Consider the following 16,272-nt stretch of genomic DNA (forward strand, 5'->3'; position numbering starts at 1 on the left):
CAGGATGTAGCCTGATGTGCATTCTGCAGCATATCAGTTTATGCTTATAAAAGAGGTTACTACCTCCTGATAGCTAATTGCCAATATTATCCTGCCAAATTTGGAGGGTGGGGGATGAAGCTTTATGTGTTAAGGTTCCTAAATTAATTCAAATTATATTAGCAAAACCATAATATCTAATAGATTTAAGCTAATTTTGTCTGAAAGATGTTGGGGACTGAACTAGAACTACTTGTTCTTAAAAGCAGTTCCACTCATGAACTCTTCCTTCTGCATCCTGCTGTGCCAGTAAAGTTCACATCTGGATGGTTAATGTCATGTTTTGAATGTACATACAAAGCCTCTGTAGTTAGGGACTGGTCCTTTTGAAATGCTCAATCATTTCAAGAATATTTCTAGCTTATACTAATACCAATTTCTTCAAGTACCGTTAATTTAGTTGAGGCTAGTGCTGCTTAACATAAGCAGTCTAACAAAACAAAACAAAGAAATGCACTGAATAGCCTTACAAAATGTGAACAGTCAGGATTTTATGACTTTTTGGCTAGCAACTTTGGGAAAGGAGAAAGCACTTTAGCAAAATGCAAAACTTGTTCACCCCATTTTCTCTTCATATCCCAATACATACATACCACACTTACTTGTTTGCTGCCACTGCAGCAACTGATGCCAGTAAGCCAGCTTTCAGGAGTTTCCCACCAAAAGCTCCACCAACTCGTTTAACATGGCACATGATCCTGTTGGCTGGAACACCTAAACTTGCAGCTACCATCTCCTGTAAAACCAGTTTTAATCTTTTATGCCAACACAAACTAAGCCAAAAAGTTAGGTTCTGAAATAAAAACCTTTTCTAGAAAAGGGTTCCATAGATGTTTCTAGTTTGTTTTGTGTTTTTTTAAATCAGATGAAAATAATTTTTCTTTTACCCTAGCTTAAAAAGCAAGAAGAAGATAACAAACACTCAGCAGTGTTCACGTTTAAAATCTCTACCATGGAGCCTGTGAAATGGCTGTGGACAGGAGTGAAGAATAATACCCTTGGATTTCATTACCTAAACAGTAAGAAGCTTCAGGTATAATAAAAAGGGATTAGAATAGAGTTATTATTTTTATTACTAAGATTGTAAGTTTGATTTTAATTTTTAATTCAAATAAAACTATTTGTTTCTTAATAGTCTAAGGTCTTGCTAGTATCAGGAATATTCTTGCTTCAAATCATTTTCTCAAACACAAAGTTCTTCATACTTCTTGGCTACTGGCAATACAATAATAATGGAAATGATAAAAGGAGCTGAACTGGGCTTTGAACACAAAATGCCAGTGTTGAGTCTGAAATACTATCAGTTTCATGCACCATAGCTATTGCTATGTAGACCATACGCTATGTCAGCCTTTGCTTTACCATTTACCATCACAAAAATGCTCAGAGGGCTGGAACACCTCTCCTATGAAGAAAGGCTGAGACAGTTGGAGTTGTTCAGCCTGGAGAAGAGAAGGCTTCAGGGAGACCTTATTGTGGCCTTTCAATATATAAAGGGGGCTTATAAGAAACAGAAAGACTTTTTACCAAGGCCTGTACTGACAGGACAAGGGGCAACGGTTTTAAACTGGAAGAGGGTAGGTTTAGATTGGACATAGGGAAGACATTTTTTACAATGAGGGTGGTGAGACACTGGAACAGGTTGCCCAGAGAAGTTGTGGATGCCCCATCACTGGAAGCGTTCAAGGTCAAGTTGGACAGGGCTTTGAGAAATTTGATCTAGTGAAAGATAACCCTGTCCATGGCAGGGGGTTGGATTAGATGATCTTTAAAGGTTTCTTCAAAGCCAAACCATTCTATGATTATGATTTTGGCATGGAGCAGAAGTCTCACCTACAGCCATTAGAACTGATCCAACCCTCAGCAGACTCTGACTCTACAGGGCGCTGATTGCTCCTTACCTCAATGGAAAGCTAACAGAGATGGAGGAGCCTCAGTGCTCCACAGGGAGTTCTTCATGCTTACAATAGTGAGCCGTGAGGTACTTTGTTCAAAGGGAAATAAGAGCCTTTTACTTCCTCCTTACCCTCACGGTGCAGTGGTCAGTGTTTATCAGGATACAGCAGTACTACAAAGCAGCTATTGTTGGATAAACCAGATGTGCAATTTCATGTTCCTACTGCTTCTAAACTGTTAAAATGGATTTGTAAACCAAACTTAAAAGGCTCTATTATCACAGGTTCAACCACTTTCTCTGAGAATGCTCTGTATTACCTGAATAATTGCTGGATGCTGTGTTGACACATACACATTCATTTCTTTATCCTCTCCTATTGGAACGGCAAGCACACTCTGAGTCTCCATGTAGAAGTGTTCCTGTCCCCCAATGCGAATCTCCCCTGATCCAAAGAGAAAAACACAAGTGTTAGTGAGAGAAAAGGACAGAAGAAATTAACCAGGAAAGAACTAACTGCACATCATCATGTAAATTATGGTAATCAGTGTCAAATCTTATGATGCTTCTTGTATGAATGAACAACATCTAAAATAAAAACACAGATGAAACTCCTTGCAGGATTAAATTGGTCTTGTTCCAGTGGCATCAACAGAACTTGATTAATAGTGAAACAATATTGCCTACAAGTGGTGACAATATTAAATAAAACATGATAAATTAAACAAAGCATGGACATACTGGACCAGGTCAAGAAGGAAGCCACCAAGATGGTCAGGGGGCTGGGCCACAGGATGTATCAGAAGAGGCTGAGAGAACTGGATTAATTCAACCATAAGAAGAAAGGGGTTAAGGGGAGATCTTACTGCTGTCCACAACTACCTAATGGGAGGGTGTAGAGAAGAGTGAGCCAGACTGTTCTCAGAGATGCACAATGGAAGGATAAAAGGCAATGAACACAAGAAATTCCAACCCAATATAAGAAAAAAAAATTCACCATGAAAGTGGTCAAACATTGCAAGAGGTGCCTATAGAGGTTGTGGAATCTCCATCTTTGGAGGTATTCAAAACCTGACTGGACATGGCCCTTAGTAACCTGCTTTAACTGCACCTGCTTTAAGCTAGATGGCTAGATGACCCCCTTCCAGCCTAATTATTCTGTGATTCTGTTTCAAGGACAGAGGATGCAGAAAGCTTGAGTGTAGCAGCAGGACCACAAAACCAGTAGGTTTAATCACACTTTTTTCCAGGTGACCAAAAGCTTTCTCAGGCCTAATGGCTATATGGAAAAAAGGTAGAACTTGGACTTGAAGAACAGACAGACAAATCCAAATGCTGACAACAACTTCCCACCAAATGTATTCTGCAGTTTACCTTCAATTATATTATCAACAGTTTCAAATGCCTGATCAACTTTTCCGTGTTCTAATTTTCTTTTTGGCTCAAAGAATGAGTTGTGCTTTATAGCTTCCTGCAGTGGAGAAAAAGAGAAATAGTTTTTTAAAGTATTTTAAAGGTTCTCAGCTTGTTGTAGCATTTTACTCTCAGGAGAAACACCATTCTTTTCAGAGATTTGAACCACCAGCTATCAAAGCCAATGAACAACAGTATTTCATCACTTCACTGTCTTTGTTGATGAGTTTGTGTATTCAGTTGAGCAAGTCTTTCCTGATGTATCTTGTGTTACTGATGATAGCAGTTTCTGAAGGAAATGCATTCAGTTTATTCAACCTGCTCTTCCTTCTCATACATTTAGCAAGTGACCAAGAGAGCACAAAATAAGAATGCAACCCCATCATCCAAAGAGTGATGCCGTTAAGAGGGGAAGAAATCACAAGGACTAAGTAAAAGTAGAATCTATTTTTTAAGTACAATTTGCTTTATTTCTAATAAGACTTCATTGGAGTTTCAACTGTAAGGAAATAGTAGTAAAATTTGCCAATCTACTTCTATTTTTATACCAGAAAGACTGTTCTGTCACACCCCACATGCATTATGGAAACAAGCTGTAAAGTGACTACCAGAACTAATGCTGGCTGCCTGCAAATGTGTCCTTAGTTCCTTACTTCCACTCATCTCATTAACTCAGCATAAGTCCATTTCCTCTATGACTCCCACATCACATTTTAGAAATGTTTTATATCCTTAACATCTTTCCCCTCACATTACTCCAACACTTCCTACATCTCCAGCCTAACTTTGTTGGCTTGCTAGCCTGACAACAGATACAAAATGCTACAGATAATCAGGAGCTGATTGACCAACTGGTAGCTACCAAAGGAATTATAAACAACCAGGATGCTCATTGCCTTTTCCTCAGTGGGAACATTAAAAGAGTTCTCTTCTACTCTTATGTTTATGAAATTTGTGGGACTTTAATACCTTTGAGACTGTTGCCTATCTATCACAAGTGGTCAAAATTACCCAAAAGGTTGAAAAGTTATTTATAGGAAGACTGACAGACTGATTAATTGGATGTTCATATTCACCTTGTTTCCTTAGAAAATCATGTTTAAAAAACAAGTGAAGAGTATGAACAGCTTCTTCCATTAATTATATAGATAAAACCATAAAAAAGCAAAAGAAAAGAAATTATTAGTACCTCAATTGTTAAGATCACTGGTTCCAGCACTTCGTACTCTATCTTCACTTTTGCAGCTGCTTGTTTGGCGTGAATATCTGAATCTGCAACCACAGCACAGACAATCTGACCCACACAAATCACCTGTAAAATACACATCACTTAATAGAACAGTGGATTCAAATTATTCCCATATGTGCTGCTGATATTATTCTTTTGTGTAACCACTATTCATGTTTCCTTTTTAGAATTTTGTTTTGACTTAGGATCTTTGCATTTTTTAGATCATCCATGACGCTAACAAATTATTAGAAATACCAGTATAAATAATAAATAGTAATAAATAATAAATAAATAAATAAATAATAATACCAGTATAACTGGGGAATCAAGGAGAATACAGTATTCAAAAATGTATAAGTGATTTGGGAGCCTAACTTTCAATGAAATATACTCTTGCAACAACTCAGATGGTTTTGTGAGGTTTAATCTGTATTCTTCTGATTTATATATTTTTCTCTAGGCAGAATATAATGCACATCAGCTATTTTGAAGTTAAAAAGGGAGTGGAAAAAAATTTAAGACATTTACCTTGTTACATGCCTAAAGTGATTCCCTGATGTACACATAATACAGAAACTCAAGAGCCAGCAAGTAAAATTTCATTATAAAAATCTGAAGAAAAACAGTAAAAAATGAAGAAAATCAGTATTAAAAAGACTGTAGTTATACCTTGTTTCTTGCAAATATGATCTCTGGACCATCAGAGTAGTAAAACTCATTTGTAGCTGGTACATCATGAGCTGTTATGATGTCAAACACACCTGGTCCTTTTAAAGCCTCTGAGGTATCTATAGATCTGATTGGGATATGGGAAGAGAGAGGTATTAATTCATTACTTTTACAAAGTGTTGCACAGAGGAAGGGAACACAATACACAGGTAAGTTTCTTGTACTGCCAGGATGTGCTCATACGTTCAGACATGTCCTTTTCTTTTACCTCTGGCATGGAAAGAAGTGCAGGTCAAAGGCAATTTAAAATTCTACTAACCTGCTCTGTTTCTAGGAAGTACTCTAGATGCAACAGGGAAATCATTGGCCCATTAGACTGCCTGAACTGTATTGATTTAATGAAAATCACTGCACAATTATGATGCCACAATCACAACTTTCTAAGACCTCACAGCCTACACAGATATCAAACTGATACAAATATTTGAAGCATCTACAAATGCAGAGTTCATGTAGAGAATTATAATAGAAATGGCAAGACCAGTATAAATGGAGAATGAATGGGAATGTATGGGTGTAGAAGCATCAGAAAGAACAGCAGAAGATTTATAAGACTTGCATGTTTTGACAGCACCTAGTTTAGCAGGTCATCAAGGTCCCAGCACATCTACAGGCATCTTCTCTGGACACCCAGATCAGAGGACAAAGGAGAGTGAATAAATCCTACTGACTCACAGAAATGGGGGTGATGTCAGCTCCTTGATGGTAACAAAAAGAGCACATCCAAACCCAGCATACTATCACCAACATAAGAACAAGCCAGGAAATATGACAAGGACTCTATAGCTAGCAGCCCCAGTCCTCTCTGTCATCACAATTAATCCTGACCAGACCACCTGGATACATATCTTGGTGCCTGAATGCTGGGCAGACAACTTGGATATGTGCATTTTGGTGCCTGAATGTTGAACAAACTGCTAGAATAGATGTATCTTGGCAGTGTAAAAACATAAGTGAAAAGTTTTCTTTCAAAATAAAATCCTCTTCCCATCTTCCTCTCCTATAAGGCCTCATATGAGCTTTGCTACTTTGTTGCTGCAATCTTGCAACACTATTTCCTACATTTTGAACAATCTTCTGTTTTCATAATAGAGTTGAGATGGCAAAGCTGTGTTGGTAAAGCTGAGTTTCGGTGCCTGCTTGCACTGCACAGCTCAGCACTTTGTGGAGGTATCTAGGCTAGCTCTAGGCTGGCTCATGGACCAGAAACAGTTCAACCCTCTTAGTACAGTAATATGGAGTGAAACACTTAAATCCAAATAGATCCGCCTACTAGAGTGACAATATTGCTTTCAGCACCTGAGCCAGTGTGGGCATCAGGCATGCTGTTTTATATACACATAACTCATTAGTCTGCTCTAAAAATCTCAGACAGCAATTCATGATAACACTTTCTTCAGATACACTTTGAACACTTACACAATCTTAGCATGAGCTCTGGAACTAGTGACGACAGCCAGGAAGAGCTCACCATCCACAGAAGGAAGATCATCAATGTAAACTGCTTCACCAGTGGCATGCTTAATTCCAGACTGGTGCATAATGGGCCGTCCTACAGGATCCTGGGGAGACTGACTCGGCTTTATGTCCTGTACAGTCAAAAATACACACACCCCACCCCCAAACAGTTAAAAAAAGAATAGTCACATTATTCTTACAGAAATCAGAAAATCAGATGAAGAAACAACTGTTCAGAAGGAACAACTGTGGATATTATAATCTTCTGGTTCAATATTGAAAACAGATGTGGATGCAGGACCTGACTGCTGCTCCTGGGAATTTCTTCAATTTGTTCTCCTAAGGAGCCTTCTGAGAGGCTTGCACAGGTTTGTCTACTTGGATTTTTTCCTTAATCATTTACATCAAAGTGATACAAACAGCACTTCTTTTTCAGAAGGGCAGTTTCCTCTTTTACTGATCGGTGTCATGAAGCTTTGGTAATTTTCCAAATTATTGTCACAAGATTCTACTCTGTATTTTACCAGTGTATGGTGTTGTATTTTGAGCTATTTGCAGTGATTCCTATGATTTGTCTTCCTCGCTGAAAGATTGCAACTGATCAATGTAAATCAGTGAGAAATTGTTTAAATATTTCCGTCCTAATTTTACTTCCTTGCACCTTTGTATGAATTTAGTGCCTTATTAACCTTTTCACTTGGATTCTTAAAGTTCTCCAAACGGCTGTCTCAGCCAAACCATCTCAACTTTTCCACTAACAGAATGACCAGGTAATTATCTTTCAGGATATACATTCTTTTTTTTCCCCCTTAATTTTAAAAGCTTAGTAATGTTCACATGAAGAAGTACAGACAAAAGATAGGGACTTGCAAAAGTTAGATAGAAATTTAAAGTGAAAAAAACAGATTTTTCTGAGTTTCTAAGTAATTTCTGTTGCTCAGTGTCAACTGATCTGAATAACAAATTGTTACCATTTCTGTTGTTCCATCATTTACTTGCAGCTGAGGAATAAATTACTGAAAGTCATAAAGAACTAGTTTCTTTGACCCTGGCCCCTTTTATAAGTCTGTAGTGACTTTTTTTTGGACGATAACTCTGAAGGAAGCTGAAGATAATGACTTGAACAAATTTGAGGTATTTAAAGCTAAAATGTTATTCTAAAGAATATCTGAAAGTGAAAAAAGATCTTTACCTAGATTTAATTTTAATTTTCTTTAGGTTTTCAAAAACTTGGGATTTTAACTTGTGTATTGACGGTATCAAAATATCAAAAACCGTTGCAGTTCCCACCATGATTAAGTCACAGGGGTGAGCTCAGAAAAAACAAAAGGTGTTCTTTGCTGCCCTCTACTGCTGACTTCTCCTTGAATACTCCTGTTACTTTGATCAGATAGCCATCACAAAGTCCATCTTGATTCCTAAATCTACAGTAAGACCTAAAAGCCCTCTGAGATCTTAAGAAAAGAGTATCTTGAGACAAGAATACTACAGTGATAGCTACAGTATTCTATAGGCTTTTCAGTCTTTTTTATTTTCTTCTAATTTTTTTCCAATTGGGTTGCACACTGCAATATACCAAGTTTAATCAGTCTGACAATGGAGTTTGTTCAGCATATTCATCTTTTGAGAACTGTTTAGAAGAAGTGAGTATACCCATATAAGTCTATTTTTACAGACAAGGTTTTCCTAATTGAGATACAGCTAAAATTAACCACTAAGAGCCTGTTGCCTTCGATCCTTTGGAAAATTTGTACCTGAGCTTCACAACAAGGGTCATGCTTGAACTGTGACCTTTTACCAGGTCTTGCAAAGCACAGAACAATCTTAGAATAAAATCACTTGCCTGGTATATCTGGATACTCTGGGGAATTTTGGTTTTGAAATCTTGTAGGACACTCCTATATTCCATAGGTATGCCAGGATAGCGGCAAGGATCCTGAAAAGGAAGTTAATTACTACTAAAACTCACATTTTGAACTTTCCAATTAAAAAAGCTAACAACCAAAATCACCAAATACAAACTCTTTATACAGGAAATTCCTTCAAGACTCTCACAAGCTAGAAAGGCTCTAAAAGAACAATTTTAAAACAATGTAGCATTTTGAGATTTCACTAAATATTTTAAAATTTATTGGATTCAACAAATATGCTTGTTTAAAGTAAGCAACATAAAGCAGGGATAGTCAGAAAAGCTTTGTTCTGGGGTCCAAAACTGGCACAGAATCACTCTTGGCAGTAGTAAATTACCTTGTAATGGTAATGCAGAGGAAAGAGCTCAAGGTAACACAGAATAAAAAAGCAAAAGGGATATTTTTCCTCATAAGAACAGATTTAAGACAAAAATAAGTAACTTACACCTAGAATGTATTAGGAAGTGAAATTTTAGAGTCCTCCTCTCCCAGTCAACAACTCATACAAGAAGGAGGGTTGGTTTAACACCTACAGTTGCTTTCCAAAGCCCTTATTTTTATTCTGTCTATTTATGCTTTGAACTACAGACAGATGGAGTAAGACCTCATGTATGTTTTCTCTGGGCCTGGGAGGTCAATACTGATATATTGTTGCATTAACATAACTCAATTTTTTTTTAAAGCTTAATGTCGAAGGTAAAGGTATCTGAGCACCTATAAGTTAATTGGGCAATCTCTCCATCAATCTCTTTGGGAGCTAAGCACTTACGTTCTTCTGTAGATCTGAACCCCAAAGACAATATTTAGCATGTTGTACAAATTGGAAGCATCAACAGAGAGAAAAAAACCTTTCACTAGTTTGCACAAAAGCAGACAAGGAGAACCAATTTACCATTGTCCTTAATGACTGCAATACTTCGAGGAAAAATCTGTAGAAGAAACTGACTACCAAAGTTTTCTTATAGTCTACTTTTTCACCACTGGGTGAGCCTGGAAGAGCAATTTCCTTAAGAATTAGTCGGCAAGCTTCATCCAACATTTGTTCATTCCAGTGTCTGTCAAGAAGATTAATAGATACAATCAGACCAGGATTCAAAAAAACGCAAACAAATTGCAGTAATACATTTGTACCATGGACCACAGGCATAATCCTGCTCACAATGAAGCCAAAATATTGATTCTAATAATGGCTTGCAATTTTGAAAACGGTGTAGGTCAATGTTGCTCACAGAAGTCAGGTCCCTTAAGTCAATGGAATTGAGTCTTATGCCAGCCTTTTAAAAACAAAACAAAACAAAACAAAAACCTATTACAGCTTTAAAGCTGATTTAACAGTCTTACTGATTATCACTATTCTGCAGATACTGTGCTATATTTAAAGAAAAGTGGGTAGTAATATTGATGCAAACTGTAGATACTTTCAAGGGATCTGATCAGTGCTGGATAGTAGTCACATTTTCCAAAAAGGCTGACTCCTTGAAGTATCTCAACACAGTTAATTCTCCATAGTTACACAACCCTAGATATCAAAATATAAAGCTGTTAGAATAAATTTAATGATGTAAAGCAGGAAAAAATAATGAGTACTTCAACTACTGAAACAGTTGTATATTAAATGGTAAAACAGTCCAGTAGGACTCAGTTTAGATTAATGGTTTTATACTGCTTGAATTATTTGTAATTTTTTTCCTCCAAAACTTGGAAAGATGCTGCAAAGTGGGAGGGAATGTCACGGATTAACGTCAGAGATTATTTGGATCTTGTAGATGAAGAAATATTGAAAAGGTTAAGGTTTGAGTTGTGCTCCTAAGTTTATTGAGCACATCTGAAATTCTCGAACTTTCTAACTGTTCGAGCCAAACTGAAGGACTCAAGAACACTGATACTAGGGGATTATCAAACCTATAGGATACAGCATCATTTGCCGATGCTTGGGCTTAGGTACACAACTGACTTTGTATACCTCATCCACCTATCTCACAGCTCATATCTCATATCTCTCTGCATACTTCACACCAGAGTTGCACCCATGTGCAGACTCCAAAATGTAACAATCCTGAAAAGTCATCATTAAGGCTTGACCAGATTATTCACTTGAACATACGTGGCATCAGCCAGGCAAGTGAAATCTTTCTGTTCTTTCATGCTCCAAGGAAGTACACCCAAGTTCTCAAAGTCCCTTTATTCAGAGATAGAGAGAAGGCAAAGAAATTGTACCTTCCGATAAGCGTCCTACAGGTTTGTTTTGCACAGATTGTGGTTGAGACAGCACCTCCATAGAAAATGCTTAAATCCTTTATTAAGTCTGTACCTTCTTCAAAAAGGACTCTCATCCCAGCATTGGTTATTGGGAGAGCATTTTCTCGTCTTGGTGCTTGTCGAAATGCAGAGACATACTCCCCCTGAGCAAGATCAGACAGAAGTGGGCAACCTGCAGACATTTAAGTATCTGAAAGCAGAACTTGTTACTGCACTACATGAAGAAAGAATAAAAAATGAAGAGCACAAATTCAACCTCCTGAGCATTCAAGACCATACACTTCCTTCTCTTGACCTTTCAGTAGCTTTACCATCTTTGATTTTCTAGCAGCCCATATCCAATCCTCCATCATATACACAGTTCAGATAACCTAGATTTTTTTCATGGTAGATAGCTGGAAGACAGGGATCTTGTGGAGTGGAGTTGCATTTATAAGAAGACGAAAAGCTTAGAGGCTTCAAAGTATTGCCAAATTTCAGTACTCGGATAACATGACCCGTAATTCTCTTATAAGATCCCATATCCACTCTTGCAAACACAATACCAGTTAAAGACTATTATTCAGTTCAGCAACATTTATGGAAGCACCACACACGGGTCCAATCTTATCTCATTTTAAGAAAAATCCTCAAGAGATGACAATGCTTTACCTGCTTGATGTCAACCATATCACAGGTGAGCAGCCTGCTTTGGTGAGGACTATGGCAGCTTGTCCAAGACCCCTTTCTCTAGGGAGTCTAGACAATTGCTATTGCACTCATCATTATAGGGTAAACTTTTGTCTGAATATCACTCTTTATATATCACCAGCTACCTCCTGATTTGTGTTTTCTGGCTGAAACTGGGAGATAGTATGGCACTGACAGGATCAAATGTAAGGAATTCAGAAAGTGAGCAGTAATAGTGTTACTTTCGACATAGGGATTATGCCCCCTCCTGCTCTTTATTTAATAGTCTTTAACTTTGAATAAAGCAAATAAAACAAACTAGTAGCTTACCTTCCCAGAGTGGGGAATATAGACAGAGACTAAGATCTCTTCTGGTGTAATGGTATTGTTACCAACTCCATCTGCAAAAATATCACTCAAAGGAATCTGTCGCTTTCCTCCTAAAAAAATCCCAAATCCAGAAAATTCTGTACAATTTTGCAATTAACATACATCAATCATATTCTAATTGGCAAAAAAACACCTGCAGGCTTCCTGAGTAAATAATAACTGCAGAGTTTACATAACAAATTGTCAGTGGTATGCTCTACAAATACAAGTGACTGCTCCATCTTCCATAGTATCGTAACACCAGAGTCCTAAGAAAGCGCCCAGAGATCATCCCTATTCCATAATCCTCCCTTCTGATACTGCCACGATGATCCCATCCCCACTCCCGTCAATCTGTTCCAAATCTCTCCAGCTGCTATCATCACTACCTTTCCTTCTAAAACATAAAAAATGAGGAAAAAAACTGAATGGGAAAGAACTGCTGCAAAAGTAAAAAAAAATACTTTTGGGGTTGGGGTTTTGTTTGTTTGGTTGGTTTTGGGTTTTTTTTAGAGTCTGAACCCTTCTAGGAGTCCAGAAGGGAATAAATGCTATTGCTTTTTCCTTTCTCTTTCTGGTAGATTATTCTAAAAGTGACTATGTTTGTCATTCTATGATATATACTATTAAAGATGGAATTTTCAAAAGGGAAGAGGACAAAATTCTGCAAGGAACCTAAATCTGTAAGAGCCCTTTGAATACTTACATCTATGCTACATCAGGTTTGCCAGTATCACTACACAGCTAAGCTAGCAAGCCTTCTGGAAATGCAATCTTTTTAACACATATAATTGATTCTATTAATTAAACAAGCTCCATTGGCTGAAGGAGTTTTGTTGGTAGGACTGCTGCTGTACCAGTAACACAATTGTCAAGTAGCATTGTCGTTCTGCAAGAACACAGAGGCATGAACATTATAGAGATGGAAATCCACAGTGATTCACCACGTGTGGTGTGGAACTTAACCACGTGATTGACAGATGACAGTCAAAGTGTATTTTTAACTAGTATTCTGTGTCCTTTGTACTTTTCACATGCTACCTTAGGTGTCCAATGCATTTTTAAATAAGTGATTTCTTATTACTAGACACTATTTACCTTGCAGTAGCCCTGACCTATCCCAAGACTTTCTATAACCAGATAATCTTCTGTGCCATTTTTAAAAGGTTCATATATTAAAATACTTCCCTCACATTCAATGAACATGGTACTTGAAGACTGACTGCTTTACAGCAAGATTATTTTCTTCATCTTTTTCATGTCAGGTGTGATGATGACATCGTAACCTGTTCATCCTATAATCAGGGTCAGGGGGGAGGACTGAGCAAGCAGCTTCATGGTGCTTTGTTGTCAGCTGGGCTTAAACCATGACAATCATTTAGCATTAAAATCACATTCCTCAAATATAACTAGTGTGACAGCAAAAGTTTAGTAAAGTAATTTTATTTTGCTGAAGTGTGAATCTGGAAAATAACACTGTTAAGAACAGCAGCACTGGTCTTTCTGGATTTTTGCGTTTGTAATTCCATCTAGAATACACTTGGTTTACATACATAAAGATTATTGTCCAATCCCACCTGTGAGCCTGCCAGGAATGTGCATTTTCTCTTACACTGTGATCTAAGATAAATACTAATAGTGCTTCTGCAACCTCCTTTTCTTGAACAATCCACTTTTCCTATGTTTGACTGACTACCATTTGGTAAAGAAATATGTTAAAACCTCTCAAAATGCCTAAAAGCCTCACCCAGCAGTAATATTCTGCCAGGTTAACAGAAAGAGATAGCCATCAGTGATCCTTTTCATCACTCAAATAAGTAGGCACATATCCTGGTTTTGGCTGGGGCAGAGTTTATTTTCTTCCTAGTAGCTGGTATAATGTTGTGTTTTGGATTTAGGATGAGAATAATATTGATAGCAGCAACTGAAAACATCAGTGTGCTAAGTAGTGTTTAGACTAAGTCAAGGATTTTTCAGCTTCTCATGCCCAGCCAGCAAGAAGGCTGGAGGGGCACAAGAAGCTGGGAGGAGACACAGCCAGGGCAGCTGACCCAAACTGGCCAAAGGGATATTGCATACCATATGACAACATGTCCAGTATATAAACTGGGGGAAGTTGGCTGGCAGGGGCAGATCGCTGCTCGGGGACTGGCTGAACATTGATCAGCGGGTGGTGAGCAATTGCATTGTGCATCACTTGTCTTTCTTGGGTTATATTTCACCCTCTTTTTGTTATCTTCTTTTTCATTACTAGTAGTAGTAGTAGTATATTATTTTTTTTATTTCAGTTATTAAACTGTTCTTACCTCAACCCAGGAGTTTTACTTGTTTTTGATTCTCCTTCCCATCCCACTGGAGTGGTAGGTGGGGAGGAGGAGTGAGTGAGTGGCTGCATGGTCCTTAGTTGCTGGCTGGGGTTAAACCGCAACAGCACATCATTAGAATTGTTGATAAGAAGATGCAAATGCTTGTACTTTCACTTGTGAGAACAACATTCTGACAGCTATTTTTCCTCTCAATGCCAAACTATACAGGAAGAAGTCATGGAAATCACACAGCGTAAGTTTTTGTGTATCTGTTCCAAGAAATCCTGGCTCTGAAACAACCCCTTAAAGAACATGTATTTCAGGGTGTTGAGTGGAGCATTACACAGTCTGAAATAGCAACATGAAGTCTGTGTGGATCAAGGGCAAAAAGGACATAAGGCATCTAGAAAGGAGAGTATGCAATTCCAGGCCACCAGATAGCTCATGTTTACCAATAATTTCATCACCCTTCCAATAGTAAGGTAGTGCACAAGAAAAGGAGCAGGTAAAGTGCAGTATACACACAGTGATGGAAGGAAACTGAGGAAATGGGCATGGAAAAAGGTGCTGAACTAGTGGCTCCTGTATCAGAAGTAAGTACCTGTGAAGAACGAGAAGCCAGAGTTCTCAGGGCCAGAGGGTGATTTTAAAAACAGGGCAAAGCATCAGCTACAGAAAAAAAAACTACCAGGGAGGTGGGGAGTTAGTATACAGCTACTGAAATTGTGAGTGCTTATAGTAACTCACAGCCCACAGAAGTACATGTGATCTGTTTGGTCTGAATGCTTACTCTTGACATGGTAAACTTTGACGTGTTCTTCATTTGCAAATTGCTTCTCTTGCTGATGCGTTCTTGTATGACAGTGGGGAAAAGGGTTCCTTAACAAATGCTCACCTGTTGCTATTTCCCCTCTCCCCATACAATAAGATCCTGTACCTCTGGCACTACTACAGACAGGCTGTCTCCTCTTACCTCTTGAAGCCAGATTGAGCATACAGTTGCTGGCTGCCAGAATAGGATTCAAGTCTGAGGTTGATTTTCTACTTATGATGTTTCCACCTAATGACTTCAAAAACAGAAATTTATGTCAACTTTCTCCATCACCTTCACGTTTTTATGTTAGATGGCAGTATAACATGCAGACTCTTTATAAATTTATACATATTGAAAGCTCAAAAAAGATGTATTGATAGAAAATTCACTGCTAAAAGCAGAATTAAAAATGTAAATTTTACATGTGGTCAGGAGCAATTTCACATTTCTTACAATTTGTTACAATTGTTATTGCAAGTAAGCACAACATACAGCAACATTTCTTATCTGTTCTCCACCCAGAGTTCTTAATTGCTGCAAGACAGCACAGAAAACCTCTGTCTTCTCTTCAGGGTACTCTGAGATTGCATTTGTCAAGATGTCTTTCACTAGAGAGAGGCTGCAGGCAGCTCCCAAAGTTAATCCTGTAACCAAAAGATTATGAAAGTGTAATGTGTGCATTGCTTTATTGCTTGGGTTTTAAACTATGTTCAGACTGTAGAGCTAGGACTGATCATGTGGAATACAGGCAGATATAAGAAGAGGAGCCTTTGCATATTAAAGGGACTGTGACCTTTGATTTCAGGAGACTGAGGCTAAAATTTTATCAAGTGATGAAATTGAGCTAATAGCTCACCATTTCTACTAAAACGGAAATCCATTCTCTGCTTCCAGCTGCCCATTCCAACTTCTTCCCTTGCAGCAACTTTGACTGAGTAAATGTTTAGGTGATGTTTCACCCAAAGATGAGTCAGCTTCAAAATGCTTTCAACAGGCTCTTCCTATTTTTAAACATGATTTTCATCATAATTTGATCTTTCTTCGCATATGTGTACATTCTAGTTATTCTCCTCAAGTATGGACAGGTAGCAATTGAAAAAAAACCCAAACAGTCCTAACGCTGAATATAGTATTCTTTTTCTCACTAGAAAGACAATCTATAACCATATGCATTTATTTTA

At 37.9% G+C, this 16,272-nt stretch overlaps 1 protein-coding gene across 4 annotated transcripts in view; it reads right to left on the reverse strand.

Moving 5' to 3' along the window:
* AOX1 (aldehyde oxidase 1) overlaps window positions 1–16,272 on the reverse strand; it is a 46,862-nt gene that overhangs the window by 18,695 nt on the left and 11,895 nt on the right. For all 4 annotated transcript variants that reach the window (XM_009914685.2, XM_069781754.1, XM_069781755.1 and 1 more), the window contains exons 11-22: window positions 15,584–15,735; window positions 15,251–15,344; window positions 11,933–12,042; window positions 10,892–11,076; window positions 9,567–9,729; window positions 8,608–8,700; window positions 6,726–6,895; window positions 5,247–5,373; window positions 4,536–4,658; window positions 3,308–3,404; window positions 2,254–2,378; window positions 642–775 (exon numbers count right to left, since the gene is read on the reverse strand). In XM_009914685.2, coding sequence (XP_009912987.1) covers window positions 642–775; window positions 2,254–2,378; window positions 3,308–3,404; window positions 4,536–4,658; window positions 5,247–5,373; window positions 6,726–6,895; window positions 8,608–8,700; window positions 9,567–9,729; window positions 10,892–11,076; window positions 11,933–12,042; window positions 15,251–15,344; window positions 15,584–15,735 — 1,573 coding nt within the window. The remainder of the gene's footprint in view (window positions 1–641; window positions 776–2,253; window positions 2,379–3,307; window positions 3,405–4,535; window positions 4,659–5,246; window positions 5,374–6,725; window positions 6,896–8,607; window positions 8,701–9,566; window positions 9,730–10,891; window positions 11,077–11,932; window positions 12,043–15,250; window positions 15,345–15,583; window positions 15,736–16,272) is intronic.

Source organism: Haliaeetus albicilla, chromosome 4 (genome assembly GCF_947461875.1).
Source record: "Haliaeetus albicilla chromosome 4, bHalAlb1.1, whole genome shotgun sequence".
Classification (NCBI taxonomy): domain Eukaryota; kingdom Metazoa; phylum Chordata; class Aves; order Accipitriformes; family Accipitridae; genus Haliaeetus; species Haliaeetus albicilla.